At 32.6% G+C, this 22670-nt stretch overlaps 1 protein-coding gene across 1 annotated transcript in view; it reads left to right on the plus strand.

The window, feature by feature from the left end:
- LOC145248098 (cadherin-23-like) overlaps positions 1-21859 on the plus strand; it is a 166900-nt gene extending 145041 nt beyond the window's left edge. Inside the window, exons 27-29 of the mRNA XM_080109887.1 lie at positions 4679-4739; positions 17929-17988; positions 20689-21859. Coding sequence (XP_079966013.1) covers positions 4679-4739; positions 17929-17988; positions 20689-20956 — 389 coding nt within the window. The 3' untranslated portion in view covers positions 20957-21859. The remainder of the gene's footprint in view (positions 1-4678; positions 4740-17928; positions 17989-20688) is intronic.
- The last annotated feature ends 811 nt before the right edge of the window (positions 21860-22670 follow it).

Consider the following 22670-nt stretch of genomic DNA (forward strand, 5'->3'; position numbering starts at 1 on the left):
CCTGGAACTCGTGGCAGGGACGTTCAGAAAGCAATGAGCTTTGATCAATGCGGGGAAAACCCATCGTATCAGACAATTGCTATTTATTTGGTCACTTCCATTTTTATGGGGAGCTGGTTTTCCCCCACATCTTGGGGAAACAAACTTTGGCTTGTAGCCAAAGTTAAGTGCGGAAATTCATTACCCTATGGTGTGATGTTTGACCTCGTTAAATTTACGCACCTGTCACTTAACTTTTTTATCGTATAATTTCAACCATTATTACTTCCGCTGCCCTCGTAACATCGTGGTAAGTTATCAAGGGTTCAGGTTCAAACCTACCTCCCTACCAGAACTGTTTTTTCCTTTTACACCTCCAAACACCTGGGTAACACTGGGCACCCCTGCTTGTCTATAATATAAAAGCAAAAATGTGTGTTTGTGTGTGCACATTTTTTGTATGTCCAGCAAAGGTTTTTGGAGGGGGGGCGTTCAGGGGAGGATCTCGGGGATCACTATTTCTTAAAACTTTTTATATGCTTCCTAGATTATAATAGCTCCGATTTACGAAAGGAGGCTGCATCTGTCTTTTAATTGAGCGACTTTTACACGCTATTTTCGCGATATTTCTTAGTCTCTGCGTGTTTCTTTGGCTTTTTTGTATAAAAGTAAAATTGACAAAAAAACAAAAATGAGTCGCTGGCCTCCATGGCAAGCAAGTGCTGAAGGCAATCAGCTTTGATCACTGTTGGAAATATCCTTAATATCAGACAATTGCTATTCATTAAGATGCTGCCAGTGTTCCCCCTCTTAGAGAAAGCTGACTTCCCTCACCACGGCGGAAAGGACTGGCTTCCAGCCAAACGTAAGTGTGTGACTTCATTTCTTCTGCGTTAACTCATTCACTGTCATTTTCTGCATCTTAGCTTTTTAATTGTTAAATTAGAACGCTTTTCACTCCCTGTCCGATCATGGCCGAACGGTAACATGTCAAATTTTTTTTTACTTTCACCTTCACATCAAGGTTTCAGGTTCAAGCCTACCTCCCTACTACAGCTTTTCTTTTCTCAATACACACCTACAAACACCCATGCAACGCCAGGCACTCCCGCTAATCTATAATATAAAAGTGAAAATGTGTGTTAGTGTGTGCGTTTTTTTGTATGTCCGGCAAAGGGTTTTGAAGGCGGGGGCGTTCAGGGAGGGGGCGCTTGGGGGGTCACTGTTTCTTATAATTTTTTATATACTACCTAGATTATAATACCTCCAATTTACAAAAGGAGGTCGCGTCTATCTTTTATTTGAGCAACTTTTACACGTTATTTTTGCGCTATTTTTTACTCCCGGCATGTTTGTTTGGCTTTTCCATATATAAGCGAAACTGAGTCCATAGCAAAGGCAGCTCTCTGGCACTCGTTCCAGGTCAAGAAAACAATGAGCTTTGATCAATTGCTATTCATTTGGACACTCCCATTTTTCATGAGGAGCTGGTTTTCTCAAACTTTTGGGGAAACAAATACGCAGAAACTGGCTTGCAGCCAAAGTTAAGTGCGTGATTTAATTCCCCTATGTCGTGATGTTTGACCTCATAAAATGTATGCACTTGTCACTTAACTTTTCAATCGTTTAATTTCAACCATTCTTAATTCTCTGCCCTCTTAGCGTCGTGGTAGATGTCAGGCTTTTTTTCCTTCACTTCAAGGCTTCGGGTTCAAGCCTACCTGCCTCCCAAAACTTTTTTCTTTTACACCAGGTAACATCGGCACCCCTGCTAGTCTATAATATAAAAACGAAAATGTTTATCTGTGTATGTGTGTGTGTGTGCATTTTTTTGTATGTTCGGCAAAGGCTTTTGGGAGGGCGCTCAGGGGAGGTCACTCATTCTTACAACATTAGAATATTTCCGATTTATGAAACAAGGTCGCGTCTGTCTTTTATTCCAGCGACTTTTATGTTACAAAATTCACGCTCTACTGTGATTTCATTTCTCTCTGGCATGATGTTTGACCAAGAAAAACACACCTTCACGTTCGTCTAACCACCTGCTTTTTTAAACGTTTAATTTCAAACATTACCATTTCTCTGCCCTCGTAGGGTCGTGGTAAGTTATCAAGCTATTCGCCTCAAAGCTTCGGATTCGAGTCTACCTCTCCCCCAAAACTTTTTTTTCTTTTACACCCGAGCAACACCGGGCATCTCTGCTAGTCTATAATATAAAAGTGAAAATGTGTGTGTGAGTGTGTGTGTGTGTGTGTGTGCGTGCGTGTGTGCGTGCGTGTGTGTACATTTTTTTATGTCCGCCAAAGGTTTGGGGGGGGCGCTGGGGGGTCACTGTTTTTTAAAACTTTTTATATACTCCCTAGATTATAATATGTCCGATTTACGCAACAAGGTCGTCTGTATCTTTTATTTCAGAGACTTTCATGTTACAAAATTCACGCTATGATTTCATATCTCTACAACTATGGCGTGATGTTTGACCTAGAAAACCACACGTTGACGTTCGTTTAACCACCTGCTTTTTTAAACGTTTAATTTCAACCATTATCATTTTTCTACCTTCGTAGCGTCGTGGTAAGTTATCAGGCTATTCGCCTCAAGGCTTTTGGTTCGAGCTTACCTCCCAACCAAAACTTTTTTTACACTGACAAACACCCGGGAAACACCGGGTATCCCCATTAGTCTATAATATAAATCTCATCTGTCTGTTTAAATATATGAATGTATGTCTGTATGTCTGCCTAAAACTTTTAACAGAGGCGACGGATGTTCAGGAGGTTGGTATCATTTAAATCTCGACCCTTCGGACAACAAATATCGAAAAAAATGGCTAAAAAAACATTAATTCCTTCACCCTCAACTGGGCACTTTTCTACAGAGAGGGGTCGCTTTTTTCGTCGATATTTTTGAAAGTCATCCCCTCTTTTCTATTGACTAGCCTTAATTTAAACTTTCATCACTTCCGGTTTGGCGATGGACGCAATGGCAAAGACGTCACTTTTTTACATTCTTTTCCTCCTTCGCGATATGCGATATGGGTTCGAGCCTGCCTGCCTACTACCACTTTTTTTTTTTTTTTTTACTCAACACACACCTCCAAACACCCGGGCAAGGCGGAGAACCCAGGCCAATTCGCTATAAGTCATGGAGATGACGAATTCTCAGTGGACATCTGTTCTGCACAGGTTTCGGATTTTATAATTTTGCAGCCAAAGAGCAAAAGATCCTTCTCGTGTTGACACGGAAAAAATATGTGCAAGGTTGCTTAAAAAGGTTTACTTTATGGAGCAATTCTAGTTTCTGATTGGTTGAAAACAGAATTTGAATTAATTTGATTTGTCAGTTCCTAGCAGCAGCGTTTATCAAGAGAATCTCCCAACTCTGAGGGATAATAGCCTCGTTATAAATAAAAAATATTGCAACAGTTTTTATTTCAGTTTCGATTATAGCTGATGGCACTCAAGTCATTTATTTTTTATAAATAATTTTACCAAGAATTCTTAATAAGTTTTGGTGTCGGTTTCAGTGACAGCTGATAGCACTCCAGTAATGTCTTTTTTTATAAATAATTTTATCAAGAAATTTTCATACGTTTTAGCTTTGATTATGGCTGAAGGAACTCAAGTTTTATATATATATATATATATATATATATATATATATATATATATATATATATATATATATATATATATATATATATATTTCATAAGTTTTGTGTTCGATTTCGATTCAAGCTCATGCACACAAGTCATATGTATATATATGGATATATATTTTTATTTTTGAAATCACAACTTTATGATATATAAAAAATCAATACAACAGTAACTCTATAATAATATATACGAAATCTGAAAGAATTTAAATATCATATTTAACCGTACTTTACGAATAGGCTACTCCGGGCGTCCCTTCTAGCTTAGATAAATACTTTTGCAGTTTGAACAAAAGCGCTATAATAATATCAGAGCGTCTCCATTTACGCTGAACATCTACAGAATATCAACATCAATATATTACATATGAATTAGTTCCCAGTGGAATTTCCACGGCTCCCACTAGGTTTTTAGTAATAAACAAAGGCATGTATAAGTATTACTGTTTATTATAGTTGCCATGTTTTCGACATAATATATCGAGTATAGTCACAAAGATTTAGACGATTATATTTATAGCTAGGGATGATAAGAATGAACAAATCAGGTACCAGAATCGCTGTACAAAATATACTGAATCTCTTTGAATTTTTCAATCATATCATTTCGTCTTGACACGAGAAGAGGACCACTACTGATCCTGACTGAATTAATATTACTATTCTTTGCCTAGAATTCTTTACAATTCGAATCTTCTCGACAAGGACCGATACTGTTAAATTTCATTGGTACAACTACATTTAATATTTGTAATTAGATAATTTTCTTTTCTCTACCATAAAGATTTTTTTTTACCCCTATCACTTTTTGGATCATTTTCTCTTACAAAAAATGGCTCTCCGCGCAAGAATTATTATTAGCGAATTTTGCTGTGGATGACAAAATTGGCAGAATTGGTCAAACGCGTACCATGGCCAAAGAATATGCATCGAATACTTATTCTTTGCATCCAAATATTGCACTTGTATCATGTAATGTTTTCCTTTGTTTTATGTTTAACCTTTTTCACATTATTTAAAAATTTTTTTTCTTTTTTTCAGATAATAAGCAAGATTTCGAAAAATGGGTCGTACCTGGTTCCAATGTACATGCTCTGGGAGAGTGAGTATCTTACAATCTAATAGAAAAAGGTTACACATATAGACGACAAACTAATAGCCTCCTCTCACAATCTAAAAATGTTTCTAAATTTTTAGGTTAGTGGTAATAAAGACTCTCCTACTTATCTCCCCTTTATTGTAATTCTTTAATTGTGAGGAAATTTAAGTCACATACATGGCTTCTTTTTAAAATAAATGCTCATCTAACGTGATTGGCTCGACTAATAGAATAATTAGCACGGCTTTCTCGCCTGTAAGTAACCTGTATGTTATAATTCCGAGCTCCGTTAGCGTGTCACGGTGTTACCAGATCAGGCTGTCTAAAGATACTAGATTCCAAAATGCAGCAAATATTGATTTTATTGTATTTTTTCTTTTGCCTTTGCAAAACGCGATCATGTCCTGCAAATTAAAAAACAAAAACAATTTTACTCCATAAAAACAACAAAATCAAGTACAACAAATAAATACTTGAAGATATAAACAATTTGAACTATAAAAACTTACTTCCAAAATTACTGGATTCGGCATTGAATAACTCGAAAATGATTGATAGGTCGTAAAGTAAAATAACCAAACTAAACACACTGGATAAATATTTGAAGACATAAAGAAGTAGAAGCATAAAAAGTTTTTCAAAATTACTGAATTTAGTTATTTAAAAAAACCTGAAAAGTGTTGATATGTCGTAAAACAAAACAAACAAACTATTAATGCGTCGGATAAGTAAATCACGCACTTCAAACATCGTAACTGTGCTAGTTATTGTTAATTATTCTTGGAAGTTATTGTAAATTATTCTTGAAAGTTATTGTTAATTATTCTTGGAAGTTATTGCTTGTTATTCTTGGAAGTTATTACTTGTTATTCTTGGAAGTTATTAATTGTTATTCTTGGAAGTTATTGCTTGTTATTCTTGGAAGTTATTACTTGTTATTCTTGGAAGTTATTCCCAATTATTCTGGGAAGTTATTTCTTGTTATTCTTAAAAGTTATAACTAATTAATCTGGGAAGTTATTTCTTGTTATTCTGGGAAGTTATTGCTAATTATTCTGGGAAGTTATTTCTTGTTATTCTGGGAAGTTATTGCTAATTATTCTGGGAAGTTATTTCTTGTTATTCTTAAAAGTTATTGCTTATTATTCTTAAAAGTTATTGCTAATTATTCTTAAAAGTTATTGCTTCTTATTCTTAAACGTTATTGCTAATTATTCTTAAAAGTTATTGCTTGTTATTCTTAAAAGTTATTGCTAATTATTCTAGGAAGTTATTGCTAATTGTTCTGGGAAGTTATTTCTAATTATTCTGGAAAGTTATTGCTAATTATTCTTAAAAGTTATGGCTTGTTATTCTTAAAATTTATTGCTTTTTATTCTTAAAAATTATTGCTAATTATTCTGGGAAGTTATTGCTAATTATTCTTAAAAGTTATTGCTTGTAATTCTTAAACGTTATTGCTAATTATTCTTTAAAGTTATTGCTAATTATTCTTAAAAGTTATTGCTAACTATTCTTGGAAGTTATTGCTAATTGTTCTGGGAAGTTATTTCTAATTATTCTGGGAAGTTATTGCTAATTATTCTTAAAAGTTATTGCTTGTTATTCTTAAAAGTTATTGCTTGTTATTCTTAAAAGGTATTGCTACTTATTCTGGGAAGTTATTGCTGGTTATTCTTAAAAGTTATTGCTACTTATTCTGGGAAGTTATTGCTAATTATTCTGGGAAGTTATTGCTAATTATTCTGGGAAGTTATTTCTAATTATTCTTAAAAGTTATTGCTTATTATTCTTAAAAGTTTCTGCTTGATATTCTTAAAAGTTATTGCTTGTTATTCTTAAAAGTTATTGCTAATTATTCTGGGAAGTTATTGCTAATTATTCCTAAAAGTTATTGCTAATTATTCTTAAAAGTTATTGCTAATTATTCTGGGAAGTTATTGCTAATTATTCTGGGAAGTTATTTCTAATTATTCTGGGAAGTTATTTCTAATTATTCTTAAAAGTTATTGCAAATTATTCTTAAAAGTTATTGCTAATTATTCTGGGAAGTTATTGCTAATTATTCTTAAAAGTTATTGCTTGTTATTCTTAAAAGTTATTGCTAATTATTCTGGGAAGTAATTGCTAATTATTCTTAAAAGTTATTGCTAATTATTCTGGGAAGTTATTGCTACTTATTCTTAAAAGTTATTGCTTGCTATTCTTAAAAGTTATTGCTAATTATTCTTAAAAGTTGCTAATTATTCTTAAAAGTTATTGCTAATTATTCTTAAAATTTGCTTATTATTGCTAATTATTCTTAAAAGTTATTGCTAATTATTCTTAAAAGTTGCTAATTATTCTTAAAAGTTATTGCTAATTATTCTTAAAATTTGCTTATTATTGCTAATTATTCTTAAAAGTTATTGCTAATTATTCTTTAAAGTTAGTGCTTGTTGTTCTTAAAAGTTATTGCTTATTATTCTTAAAGGTTATTGCTTGTTATTCTTAAAAGTTATTGCTAATTATTCTTTAAAGTTAGTGCTTGTTGTTCTTAAAAGTTATTGCTAATTATTCTGGGAAGTTATTGCTTGTTATTCTTGGAAGTTTAAGTCTAGTTATTCTTGGAAGAAAAAGTATATAGGTATTCTCATGCTTATGCTAATTAGATAGACTAATGTAAGAACAACTGATCGCAAAGAGACAAAGGCTGTGTTCTTTCTGACACTCGCACATGGTAAGAAGAAGAAGAAGAAGAAGAAGAAGAAGAAGAAGGAAAAAGAGAAAATGCAAAAGATGTACCTCGTTTTAAGCGTGAAGATTGTGATAAGCCACGGCCACTGGGAATAAGTAGAAGGCATGCTAAATGAAAATGTCTGCAGGCAATGTAGGTAAGATTTGTCAGACTGTCAGACTATATGGGGGTCATTTGAGAAAGAGCAGTAAAACATTTTTAAAAAGAAACAAAGAACACTGTTCGATTAATACTGAAACTATATATATGTATATAATATAAAAAATAAATATTATCTATGTAAAATTAAGTAATTTTAAAGTAATATACAATTGAATACTGATAAAACTGAATTATGAATTTTAGGAACAAACAATTAAAGAAACATTAAACAAATATTTTTGGCCTTCGGAACAAGATCACAGTGTAGTATCTGTTTTGATGCTACACTTTACCTTTTCTGTCCTCGGGCGGTGGAGGAGAAATCTTTCATGACTGAGATTATTTTTGTTCCTATCCAGAGTGCCCCTTATTGGGAAGCTGGATTTTGCCCACAAGATTATATGTTGAAATATTTAAATAACTATTGCTTTATATACAGAAATTATATTTAAAGTTTTGGTTTTCTGTTCTTCTATGTCCATTTTTTTCCCATGTTTTTCATCAAAATGTGTAGCATATTAGTTGTCTCACAGGCCATCATCAGTGATCGCTAACTGGCAGTAACCTGTGGTGTTCCCTGGAGACCAAGTGACAACAAGTCTCCTCAGATTTCCAGTATTCTCAATCTCTTGACCACTTGTGCGGATGATTGAATGTTATCGCAACAGCCGTTGTCACTGATTTCTCGTTGGCATCGGCCATTGGAGTTTCCTGGAGGTTGGAACTGCACACTTCCAGTGGAGATTTGGTTAGTACTCTCCCACCGCGGTCTTTCCAACCTCCCTGCCCCGTCACAACTAGTTGGTGTGGCGCCAGTCGATGTCATCTACACCAGTTTTTTTTTTAATTATTATTACTATTATTATTATGATCATAATAATAAGGGTGCTTGTGCAGTGTACGCACGTGTATTTTAAATAGTATTTCCAAGTTAAATTAAACTTTTGGTTTGTATTACTGCGCACATGGATTCGAAAACGTTGTCAAAGGGTTTGTATTACTATACACATATTCGAGAAAGTGGTAAAAAATCAAATATATACCAAATAAATGTTATCAAAGGCAAAATAAGTTACTCTTCTACCTATCTGGAAAGGTTTTTAGTGGTTTTACTCACTTTAAAATCTGTAATCGCTTCGAAAATCATACAATGTTTATCGATATGTTTTAAAAAGAAAAATGTCGGCATGCTCGCTATGGAACTTGGTAAGTTTGGGAAAATGAGTTCAAACAAACAAATTATACAAAATACTGTTAGAAACCTACCGAATATATGTCCGCCTATGTCACGATAACATGTATTGAGCGAGTTTCTAACAGTATTTTGTATAATTTTTTTGTTTGAACTCATTTTCTCAAACTTACCGTGTGCAACAACAAGCTTGCCGCCATTTGCATTTTTCAAACACATCGGTAAATATTGCATGTTTTCGAACCGAATAAACACTTCATATTAAATAAAAACACTAAAAATTTATCCAGTTTGATAGAAAAATAACTTATCTTGCCTTTGATAACATTTCTTTGTTATATATTTGTTTTTTGACAACTTTTTCGAATCTATGTGTATAGTAAAACAAACTCGTCATGTATATTATTTACAGTTAAAATGTTATGCAAAACAAAAACTTAAAGCTTTAAATATATTTCAAAGAAATAAATTACGCTCGGTGCTAAAATATTAAAAAACTCATCGATCGTAAAAAAAAAATAAATAAAAATAATAAAAATAATGCTGTGAAAAACGCTAACTTTAAAATATTTGGAAATACTCCGTGAAAAGTTTTATTCATTATTAAAAGAACAGACTGAAAAATATTATATAAAAATTGTTTGTTTTGCAGCAAAAAAAAATATTAATAAATAAAATGAAATATTTGACTTTCTCCGATAGAAATACAAGTTCAAAAACTAGTTCACTTACTATATTTTGTTATATTAAAATTATCCCAATGTGCAATTATAATAATTATTATCCAAATGGAGAATTGTTCTTTTTCTTTAGAACATACATGGACAATCGGTAACACAGCCATATTTTTTATGCCTGTTAGCGTGCCCACGTGGTTGAATACCGGAAATTTTCTATACCTACAAGTTGATCAGGAAGTGACGTTACGCTGTCATGTTCACTGGCCTACTCTCTCGGTGGTGGTGGATAAGCCCATGTGACTGGGCGAAATTTGAGGCGGATAAAAGAACTTGGCTTGGAGGGAAAGGTGATAGTTCTTATTTTACGGCTTACGTGGACGGAAATGTTACGATCAGTCGCGACCTTGCAAAGCTTTGTTCAATTTTCGAGATTACTTTGCTCACCTTCTGTCTGTCTGTCTGTCTGTCTGTCTGTCTGTCTCTCTCTCTCTCTCTCTCTCTCTCTCTCTCTCTCTCTCTAAAATCTATTTTGCGCTATGCTGCAATCAGGGTCGTCTTTCAATATTTGCTATTTATCTGGACTTTCAAATCTTATTCTGGACCGCCTTATTTCATCTAAGGTTTTATTTTCTAAACTCATTAATGGAAGGTGTTTAAGTTATTATTTTGCTATTCATATTCGTCCTGAGCCCTTATTTGAGTATGCCCTATTTTTACTTGATTCTTTGCTATTTTGGGACGGTTTTTTTTTTTTTTTTTTTTTTTTTTTTTTTTTACTTGTGAAATAGAACATCGTTAGCAGAAATCCGATTTGCCTTCCCATTAAAGCTGATGAGCTTTCTAGTCTCCTGGCACATGAAATTGTTCGATAGCTTAAAAAAAAGCAGCTTTGGTACAAAGGCTTGTATTTTTTCTTTTAGCTGAGAATATATTTTTGGTCGTGTTTTACGGTCTATCATTTTCCCTTTAACCCAGTGGCGTAGGAAGGGATTAGGGAAGCCGATCCGCCCTGGGCGGCACGTGCCAAGAGGCGGCATTTTGAGAGGGTAAAAATATAAAATAGAAAAATAAATAAATAAATAAATAAATAAATAAAAGCGAACAAAAAATCAGAAATTTTATACTAAAATGAGCCTTTAAGGTTGTAAGAAAATCGAAACTTTTAGAGGCATCGGAATCGGTAAAATGTGCCCCTATTTTCCGATCCCAAAACCGATTGTTTAAAATTTTTAACTAAATGTTTCATTATTGGTACTAATTTATTAATTTTAAATAATTACTAAAACTAAAATCATAATAATATTAAAATACGGTGTAAATTTATTTTACTTTATAAATCCAAACAAAAAAGTGGTAAATATTATCTTACGCTACAACAGCACACCAACCACTCTAATTCAGTTTACTCGGCGTATTCGAGATCGCTGACAACGAATTTGATAATCAAACCCGTCGCAAATTTACCGCTTGCATAGTATGAACCCCTTGACCCTGGGACTACTTTGCGCCATTTCACTGCGTTCGTTTACGCTACACGAGATCGGTTTATTACTGAAATGTACGTTCGCGCGGACGCGCGTATTCACTTGACATTTCACAAGGCGCATGAATACATGGCGGACATTTTAAATGACAAGAAATATTTTTCATAAAATAAAAAGTCTTCACCTCTTTAATAGTAATTAGAACAAATACTTTTCATAAAATTAAAAAAAAAAAAAGGAGTTCGCCAAAACGGGGGGGGGCAGGTCAGTACTATTTGACGGACCGTCTTTTTAAAAATCTACTAAAAATCAGGTAATTATCCAATCAATACGAAATTTTCAGCGATTATTAAGAGAAGAATGAACTTTATAACAGTGTACTTATTTTTCATAAACGATATTTATATATATATATATATATATATATATATATATTGCTTACAACCTCCCCCTTGTTTTGAGGGGGTACAAATATGCTTAAAATAATCATCTGAAACTGAACACAGCATATTGTGTTGTTGTAAGGGACAGAATTATAGATTTAAAAAAAAATTGTTTGCATACCTTATTTTGACGTCTGAATATCAGAACTTCGATTGTGTTTAATTATCCCGCTTTTGAGTTTTGACGTGTGAAATTCGGTGAATATGTTAAGTAAAATAATTAATTTAAGTTAAGCAAAAAAAAAAAAATTAATATTTATACGAAAAAAGCCATTTTAAAATCTTTGATAAATAAATTAACATTTTTTTAGCGAGCCGAATAATGCATGGCCATTATTAAACAGGACATGCTTTGAAGAATCGATACAAAAAAAAATCGATAAATATTGTGCCATTTGTGTTAAAAATAGCATCATTTTTTCGATCCCGTTGGAAAACGTTTGCCGCCTTTCGACTACGGTGGACCAAACGCGCTGAAATATTTTTTTTTTATTCTGCTTTAACCCCCCCCCCATTTTGGGGAGCCTGGCCCCCCCATACGCATACACATTAAAAACAAAACTCATACAAATGGTCACCCTTCTGGTACTGGCCAGGCTCAGCGTTAATAATACATTGGGATTTTCGTCACTGAAAATTAAGTTTTTTTTGGCCTGTTTGGTCTTCCATAGTTTGCTTTTTATCAAATGCAAACGTAAACATTGTCGATCTAGACTCTAGATCGACGCGAAGTAACTGGTTGCCTATATGAATAAGTGGAATTATTTGAAATCCAGGTACTTATATAATAATATTTTTGCATATTCTCTTAGAAAATCATCCTTAATCTTAGTTAGACAACAAATAAATTATTTCAAAAACCTTCTGTTTTTTTTTTTTATATTTATGTACGTTTTTTGTGCAAGACAAAAAATGTCAATTGTTAACTTTTTGGGAAAATTTAACATTTAAAATTTAATTAAAAATAGTAGAAAATGTTTTACATTATTTTGTTTTCTATATGATAAAATTCAGGGTTTTATCTTTCTGGGGGAAAAAGTTACTCAGAAATAATGGATTTTAATAAATGTAATTTCGTTTTTAAAAAACAACAACTTGATTTTTCGGCCATTTTTTGGCGGTGCCTACATTTAACAGTAAAAATAATGCTGTTAGTAAGTTTTCATGAGCGGTTTACAAAAATATATTTTATATTTTTCGTTCTATTTTTTTTTGGGGGGGGGGGTTCAATTATAGAACTTGTGTAGTTTAACAGGTGTCGCCACAACATAACCGTCTCCCGCCCCTCCACCGTCCCCCAAATGCAAACACATAATTTTTGTGAAATGTTCAACGGTATTCTCGGTAAATTTCGGCGCGTTACTTACGGAAAAACGGCTCATTAAACTGCAGAAGAACCTGTTATACTATACAAGTTCTATAATTGAATACTCCTCCCCCCCCCCCAAAAAAAGAACGAAAAACATCAAAATGTTTTTGCAAACCGCTCGAAAAACTTAATTTTTAGGTCAATTAAAAAGCATAAAAACTACGTAACAACACACAAAAACAAATAAACGACATTAAAAAAAAAACTTTCTTGTTATTTCAAATGTCTGCTGAAGATTCCTCCGCGATGTGATAAGTCACTTTATTATGCGAGTGCATACGCGAATGCATCATGTAAGAAAACATTAACGTAGCATTAACGAAGACGGTAAAATGGTGCAAAATAGCCCCAGAGTCCAGGGGTTAATACCATCTAAACGGTAAATTTGCGATGTGTTTGATTATCAGATGAGTTGTCAGCGACCTCGAATACCCCTTAAAAAACAAATTAGAGTGGCCCGTGCTCTGTTGTAGCGTAAGGTAATATTTACCAATTTTTTTTTTTTATTTCCTAAATTCTCTAGGTAACCTTTCAAAGAAAGCAGTTTGTAGGACTGCCGTGGGGTGTTGTCACCACTTGTAAAGATGTGAGTCGGCGTTCACTAATTCGTAATCGGCATCTATCACTTTTTAGGGCAAAGGTTGCATGTGCTGGAATCATTGAAGTTGAAAGTATGAGTTTATCCGTGGGACCGTTAAAGGTAAATTTAACAAGATCGTCGATTAACAGAAGTAATTCACCAAATCACATCCTCACATAGATAAAAAGAAGAAGAAGAAGAAAAAAATGAAAATGAAATAACTCCAGAAAAGAATAATGCCTGAGGAAGAACTCGAAATCACTGAATTAGCATGGAATAAATAACATTTATTTACATGTTAGAAAAATTAGTTTAAACTGTTCCAACATAAGTTTTTTTCTTGCGCGGAGAGTTCATAGTGCAAGATTACCAAAAATGCGGATTTCATGAGAATAGCATGAGGTTTAAAATTACGTATTATTATATCCAGAGTGTCACGCGTAGCTTGAAATTTAATGTGATTATTTTCTCAGAGAAAATAGTCCATAATCGCAAGAGCAAATGCATGCGTTTGTGTTCATTACATAAGAACTATAGTTCAAAATAAAAAATTTTAAAGGGAAGGTTTCTGCAGCTCTTGCGGGGAAGTGTCGACGTCATCCTACATACAACACCTGCTATTCCTAAACGATTACCCATCTGGTTCTGACCAGGCTCCGCATTGCTTAACGTTCGATTTTCACGGCATGATAAAATAAATTAGAAATTTAATCCATGACAATTCAAATAATATAACACTTATCATCAAAATATGAAGTGTCACTATTGTAGAATTGAACGAGTAATTTATTGCAGAGAAACTTTAATATTTGTTTTCTTTAATCACATTTTCAAATTCGAACGAAAATTTCTTTTTGTTAAGCGAACACATCCTCCATGTTTTCTCTTTTTGAGAGGAGGAGGCAGGAATTTTCTGTATAGCTGACTTTCCATATTTTTATGATAGCCTCTACGCTACGATTGTCTTGTCATATACCCCCGCTATTTGGATGCTTCTCTTTCCCCTCGCTCACTTTCTCCCCTACGGACTTTCCTCCTCGGATCTGATTTAAATTTATGTCAAAATGTCTGTCGCTGTTATATAGAACAAAGATATCACATTTTGAAATATTCATTTACAGAATTTTTTAAAAGGTATATTTTAAAAAATAGGCACAAGTGTGGAAGAAAAGGGGAGGTCGTTAATCATCCTTGCTGACAAGTGATAGAAATGTACACCCTACTCTTAACTAGAAACATCTCAATCATCACAGTACCACATCTATTCCAGAGACTGTCTTACTGAAGATATTCCCAAATTTATTGGAATTTTTTCCCCCCAAAACAATTCTCTTTATGTATATTATATCTATGTATAAAATTTCATTGTTATAACACGGGGGAGGATAGAGAAAAAAAAAAGGCAGAAAAAAAAAAACAAAAAAAAACATCGCTTAATAAAACTTTTCCAACCATTTCTAAAGAATATACTGGCGACTATTTTCCTGTTTTCTCAGAAATGAAAACAAGCAGAAAAGTCTTTGAATGGGAGTGGGATCTAAATTGGAGAAAACAGAAAACGAGGAATAGAGTTTTAAGAATGGATGGCGCTCTTTCAAGATAAATGCAATTTAAGAGAAGCTAAAGACAAAAATGAAAGTGACGAGTGGGCATCTTGGAATGTGTTTATTACCGGAGAAGCTCATTCATTCACTCAATTAAGAGGCTAAACTTAACCGAACGGCTGGGATCTAATAGGTTCAGGAAGCGCGTATGCCATGCTCATGCAAGAACTACATATAATTTGATATTAGCCAAAAGACCAATTTAGCAAAAAAAAAAAAAAAAAAAAAAAAAAAAAAAAAGACATAAAAATAACTTAGATGGATTGCTTGATACTCTGATATATATACTTTTTTTTCAAGTTAAATAATGCTTTTCGACTTCCTTCCTGGCAACTCTGGGACACGGGTATTACTAGTATTTAACAACACACACACACGCGCGCGCACACACACACACACACACACACACACACACACACACACACACACACACACACACACACTAGGTGTATCAGAATTTTTGTAGGAATTTTTGACATCCCTAACACGAAACTGCGAATAAAATATTAAAAAAATCGTAATTTCTCTTTTAAAAGTGGGTTGTTTATTTTCTTTATGGATTATACTTCCAAAATAAACTATTAAAGTTGTATAAAAAGTAATAGAATTATTATTTTTATTATTTTTTAAAAATCAGTAATGAAATTAATTGAATTTTACGAGTTCAGTATTTTTCAATTTTTAAAATTTTTAAATCTATCAAAATGTTTCTATTGATTCTATTTTTATGATATTTCCAGGGTCAGTGTGAAATTTTATGCTCTTTCCAATAAACCGAATAAAATATTTTAGAGAAACGTTTTTTTTTAATTCACACCCCCTTTTTTTAAATGTCTATTAAAAAGTAAATATTTAATTTAGGTGTCAAAGTTTTATATATCACAAATTGAAGATAAAAGATCAATAAATAATATATTCTAATTTAAAACAAACAAACAAACAAACAAACAAAAACAGTTTTTTTTGGAAATTTACCTGTAAAGTCCGAAGTTTAAAACCTTTAAAAAAAACAAAAAAAAAACACGTGGTTTGTATTTTTTTTTTAATGAAACTTTGGTCCTTGCCCTTTAACTGAAAAAAAAATTAGGGTTTCAATTACATTTTTCGAGTAGTTATAAGCTTGGAAAGACAGGGAGTCGAATTAATTCACGCCCCCCCCATTTTGAAATGTCTATTAAAAAGTAAATAATTCATGTGCCAAAGTTTTATATATCACAAATTGAAGATAAAAGATCAATAAATAATATATTCCAATTTAAAACAAAAAAAAAACCCAGTTTTTTGGAAATTTACCTGTAAAGTCCGAAGTTTAAACCCTTTTTTTTTTAAACCACGTTGTTTGTATTTTTTTAAATAAAACCTTGGTCCTCGCTCCTTTAATTTAAAAAAAAAATTAGGGTTTGAATTACATTTTTCGAGTAGTTATAAGCTTGGAAAGACAGGGGGTCGAATTATTCAATATTTTTCACGAAGTTTCTTACACACACAGACACACACACACACACACACACATATATATATATATATATATATATATATATACAGGAGGATGCAAAAGTAGGTATACAGTGGTCAAAAAAAGAAAAAACGTATAAAGTTTAAGGTATTTATCATACAGACGAACAAATGTTGCATAAACAAGTAATAATTAGCACGTATAATAAAAAAACACATGTAATAGGAAGCCCTATTTCCGCAGGTATTCAAATTGCTTGCCGTCAGCGTTAACACATTCCTCTAATCGAGAACGAACACTCATGCACACTCTAGAACAAAGATCTTTATCAGCATCAATTTCCTGACAAGCTTCCAAAATGAACTGAATCATGTTTTCGACAGTGCGAGGCTTGCGTGCAAAAACCTTATCTTTTACTGTGCCCCAAAAAAAGAAATCCATAGGAGTTAAATCTGGCGAGCGTGGTGGCCAGTCGATGGCGCCACGGCGTCCAATCCATCTGTTGGGAAATTTTAAGTCAAGTAGTGCTCGCACAGTGAGTGCAAAATGAGGTGGGGCCCCGTCTTATTGAAAATAAAAGTCATCATTTTGGTATTGTTCACGTACTTGGGGTATTATTGTATCCTGCAACATGTTTAAGTACACAGTTTGATCAATGCTTGTGTGAAGAATAATGGGCCCAACAACACCTTTGCAAGACAGCCCGGCCCATACTGTTACCCCGGGTTGATTGAGTTGTTTTTCAATAGTGATGCGAGGGTTTTCGGTTGCATAATACACACAATTGTGTCGATTAACGGCACCTGATAATTTAAAGTTTGCTTCGTCAGACCATACAATTTTATTTAGAATACCGTTACCTTCAAGTTCCTCGCTCAGGATGTTTTCAGAAAATTGTAAACGACGATCCGAGTCATGTATCAATCGAGGCGTGTACATCTTTAGACCGGCACGATTCACCAGGCGCCCTAATGATCTACGCTCAATACCAAGTTCAGATGAGGCTCTGTATTTCGATTTCTGTGGGCTCTGAGTGAATGCCTGAGCAACTTTGAATTCATTTTCTTGTGTGGTCACAGTAATTGGTCGACCACTTCTCGGTGCATTGTGGATACTCCCTGTCTGTTTAAATTTGTCACGCAGTCGATAAACCGTGAGCCTTGTTGGGGGAGGTGTTGCAAAGGTTTTGACCCACTGTTCTCTTACGCGTTCACTATTTTCTGTCTTCCAGTATTGTTTTAATATCCATTTTCGCTGTTCATCAGTCAAATTACCGGCCATGGTTAAATTGCCACTTTAACTGAAAAAATAAAAATAAATGATTCAAAGTACATGCACTTTAATCGAAAGGAAATTTAATTAATAAAAAAAAAAAAACTAAAAGTATATGCATTTTTACTTTAAGGTATGTAGCTTTCAGTTCAATAAAATGTCAATAATTTCAATACTGTATACCTACTTTTGCAAAGATTTAATATTGTTTTTTCGTCATTTGTATTTTCACAGGTCAAACCCAATTTATAACAAAGAAATAAACAATGTTATGTCTGCATCGGAGAAAGTAAGGTAAGGCAATATTGTTTTAATCTTTGTTTGTCTATACATTTTTACACGAGAAAAAAATTATTGTTGATAAGATTACACTTATTTCTTCCTGTATATAATACGATTAATAAGAATTAATAAACAAAAAGGAATTTATATGCGGTTTTATATGTAGACGTTAGATTAGCAGTATAATTACATAATTTCTATACTGACGGACGTAAAATAAAAACGTGAAGCATATATGTCTGTATATATATATATATATATATATATATATATATATATATATATATATATATATATATATATAGAGAGAGAGAGAGAGAGAGAGAGAGAGAGAGAGAGAGAAAGAGAATTTTTTTTAAATATCAAAACGCTTTAATTCATACGTTGAATAAAACCCGTCTGGCGTTACAATATGAACAAATATGGCTGCCGGAACAAACACACGATATTGAGTCTTCTATGCACTTTTTTCTCCTCCTCAGCAAAAAATTTCTAATTTTTCTGAAGAGTATATGCACGAAAAGAGACGCTATTGACATAATTATAACCGTTTGTTTCTGCATAACGAAACAGATCTGTAAAAAAAAATGTACCGAAATTGTAATATTCAGGAGGAACTGTTTTCCATAAAAAATAAATATTTGGAACTTGGAATGTAACTATACTGTTATTCTTTTATATATGCTGTGTTGTTATATTTGACATACGTTAAGCTTCTAAACGAAAAGGGTTGATACACACACACACACACACACACACACACGCACACATATATTGTATCTTCTTATATATAAAATAGAATCACTGTATTAAACATTTCTTTGACGTTGATAGTTTTTAATACAGTATATATATTTAATTGTTTCGCCAGTTAATCATAGCAAATATTTGCCCATGTTCATAAAAAGAAAAATTGTGTTTCAAAATCGGTTTTAATATTTTTTATATTTAATTCTGGTCCATATCTATTTATGATTAATGATAAATAAAAAAGAGGAGTTTTTCTTACAATCACATCCCCTCTCATTGTCACTCATGAATACTGGGAACAAGTTTAATAAGATACTTTATTTAGAGATTCACCGGTAGTTAAATCATATTTTCGGTGTTTACATTGACTCTTTCTTATCCTCGGATTTTTATAAATTAAGCTCATACGAATGCAATTAAATTTTTATAAATCTATATAATTATAAAACTCAAATGACATTGTAACGGGTGTTGTAACCCAAAATCCGGTTTATGACTTCCTGTTGCGCATGCATACATAAACAAATAATCAACGCGACAATAAAGCGTATTGTTTTACTGTGTACATTTTCAACGTCCCAATTGTTTTTTTTTCGCATTTAAATTATCCAAATAAACAATTGTTAATATTTTCTGCGTTTTTTTTTACACCATTCATTTCCATATTACGTTTAAGTTATTCTAATGCAATTTTCTTACAAATAAATCTACTTTAACCCGTTGTCAAACATAAGAGCATTTTACAGCGGCGATTTACCCAATGCCTTCATTTTTTTTTTTATTTATTCTCCATTTTTTAATACACATTTCTTAAAAAACATTAATACATTTTCTTCTACTCTACCAACATAAATAAATAACCTCGAAAATATTTTTTTAATTTGCATTACAAATAAATAATCAACGCGACAATAAAACGTATTGTTTTTCTGTGTACGTTTTCAGCGTCCCAATTGCTTTTTTTTCACGTTTAAATTAAAAGATATATCAAAATTTGAATTTAACTTTAAGTATTATGGTATCTGTTTAGTGCATATTTACCTATAAGTATGGCAAACCACTTATAATTCAATGGCTGTAATTTTTTTTTCAAAAATTAACAATTGTAAACAGAACGATTCATAGAAATCTATCTATATTCTTTTTTTCATTTTAATATACTTTCATAGAAATGTTTCTGTTATGCCAGAAAAAACTATTTTCTTTACGTCACAAGTGTCACGCTCATACATTAATTCCATAGTTAATATAACATACTGACCAATGATCCAATAATAGATTTAAATCCTATTTTTAAATAATAATTTGTTAAAATATGTAGATGCACCGTTAAAAGAAAAAGAAAAAAGAAGAGCGAAATAAAGTCACGATGAGAATTAAAAAGTTACGTTGTAAGTTCAATCCTCATTCTGGGTAGTAACTATATAAGACAATAACATTTTATTCGTATTGTTTGAATTATTCCGACTACTATTCTCATCTTGGACCTTATTTTCAGAACGTTTCGGTCGATGTAATCTCCGACCTTCTTCGTGTGTGTTTTGTTGAACTCGGTAATCTTTCTGTCGAATTCGCAAGGACCTGTGACGTAGTGGATAAAATACTTGGAAAATTCAGTTGCAAAGTTACACTCTTCTGGAGGTTGAAGGCTCAATTCTTAGTGTGGACTGCATTCAAAATACAACTGCGAATTACTTAGAAGTTATACCTAGTCATGGCTGACGGGACGAGAGCATGCTACTACATGGATTAAATAAAGGGATCCGTTCAGAATTCCGTGCATATTCACCAGTTTTACGAAAAGATTCCCAAGTTAGACAAGATACACCTGAAGAAGGTCAGAGGTTACATCGGCTGAAACGTCAAATAACACACGAGATGAGAATGTTAATCCAAATAATATGAATGACCAATCCTCATCTCAAAATTTCAGAAACGTAATAACTTTTTATTTTATTCCAGTTTGAATTCCCTTGACATGAACGAAGTCCGGGATTCTGCTATCTTTGTGGATCCGTACGACGAGCAAGAGATTGCTATGGATTTTATTGACGATTCCACTAATGAGCAGCAGAGCCCAACATCGCCAGATCATTCTCAGACATTCTTGGACAACGTTATCAAGGAACGGGAAGCAGAGATGAATAAGAAAAAACAAAATACCGGCTCAATGTCTGGCAGCACGAATATGGCTCTAAGCGTCAACGATCTTGAAACAACAGATGTGTAAATTGAAACGAAGAAGAAAAAGCTCAAAGCAGATTTCATATATTTTTTTGAAATTTGGCATGTATTTATTATTAACAATCAAAATCGACAAATGAACACACACACACACATCACACACAGACATCACACACACACAGACATCACACACATCCTATTGCTGTTTATATATATATATATATATATATATATATATATATATATATATATATATATATATATATATATATATATATAAACAGCAATAGGAATGAGCAAAGAATAAACTAAAACAATGACTGTCCTTCTGTCCTTCTACTGTAACACTGTCCGGAAACCAACATGTTGTGTGCTCAGTCGCAAAGTAGCCAAAGAATAGAGAAGAACTTCAACTCGCTTTTTCTTTGTAACGATATTTATTTCCTCATTGTTACAGCCGTGGCAGCACCCACGTAATATCGAACGTTATTTTGTTCCGTGATCTACGTCTCTCACGTGATCTCTTTTTCTTTTTTATAATGTTTTTTTTTTTTTTACCAGTGACGTCATTTTGCATGCATATAGCCGTCCGCGCTATGTTGCAGTATCATCCTACTTTCGACAAACTACTCTACGACCAACCATAACATTCCTCCTTACTGACCCTCCCCCCCCCGCCACTCCCCCGCCTGTAATACACACCATTGACTATTAAAACACTGCCACTATCGAATCAATTTTAATCACACAACCAACATTTGGCCTGCGACCAAACCTACTCTTTCCCACCCTAACAATATTCCTTACTTTACCCACCCAGTATTTGTGCCTTCTTTTCTCCCACCGTTGGTTTAAACTTTATATACATCCGCTCAGACTCTATTTAATAAATGCTTTCTTTGACAAAGTTTCTTAAATGAAACGAAATATCAAAATGAAATGAGCACGATCCTGTCTTGATTCCTTTTCTTCGGTGAAGTTTGTTCTTTGCTTATTATCTTTATTCCTGTTTATACATATCCATTATGTTGGATCTTTAGCCTTTAAACTTTGGCACCCACACACACATTATATATATATATATATATATATATATATATATATATATATATATATATATATATATATATATATATATATATATATATATATATACATACACACATTATATATATATATATATATATATATATATATATATATATATATAAATAGAATCACTCTATTAAACATTCTTTGACGTCGATATTTTTTTAATACAATATGTAATATATTTAATTGTTTCGCCAGTTAATTATAGCAAATATTGGCCCATGTTGTATATGTGTGTGTGAGTGAGAGAGAGAGAGAGAGAGAGAGAGAGAGAACTCTTCTTTCTTTAATATTCTTTAATATATATAAATATACATAAAATCATACCATTCGGATTTTCGACTTCGAACCTAAATAACATTGCAACGTTATTTGATTCTGCCTAGTTTTCTTCTTTTGTTGAACCGTGATGCATGTTATTAAGAACAATAAATCCTTAGATTAAATGTATTTGCAAACATAATTTATTCTGCTCGGAATTTTTTTTAAATCGAACCAATCTTTCTTTTCAGCAGTATATTACAGATGGAATACATTTCTGCTATCAGCAGCAAATTTAGCTAATAATTATAATTAGTTAAACAAATATTTTTCTTTAATTGGGAATAAATGATACATAACTAAATGATGCATAACTAAATGATACTTAACTAAATGGTACATAATTA

Source organism: Euprymna scolopes, chromosome 26, assembly GCF_053919585.1.
Source record: "Euprymna scolopes isolate OS-2025 chromosome 26, ASM5391958v1, whole genome shotgun sequence".
In the NCBI taxonomy this organism is placed as follows: domain Eukaryota; kingdom Metazoa; phylum Mollusca; class Cephalopoda; order Sepiida; family Sepiolidae; genus Euprymna; species Euprymna scolopes.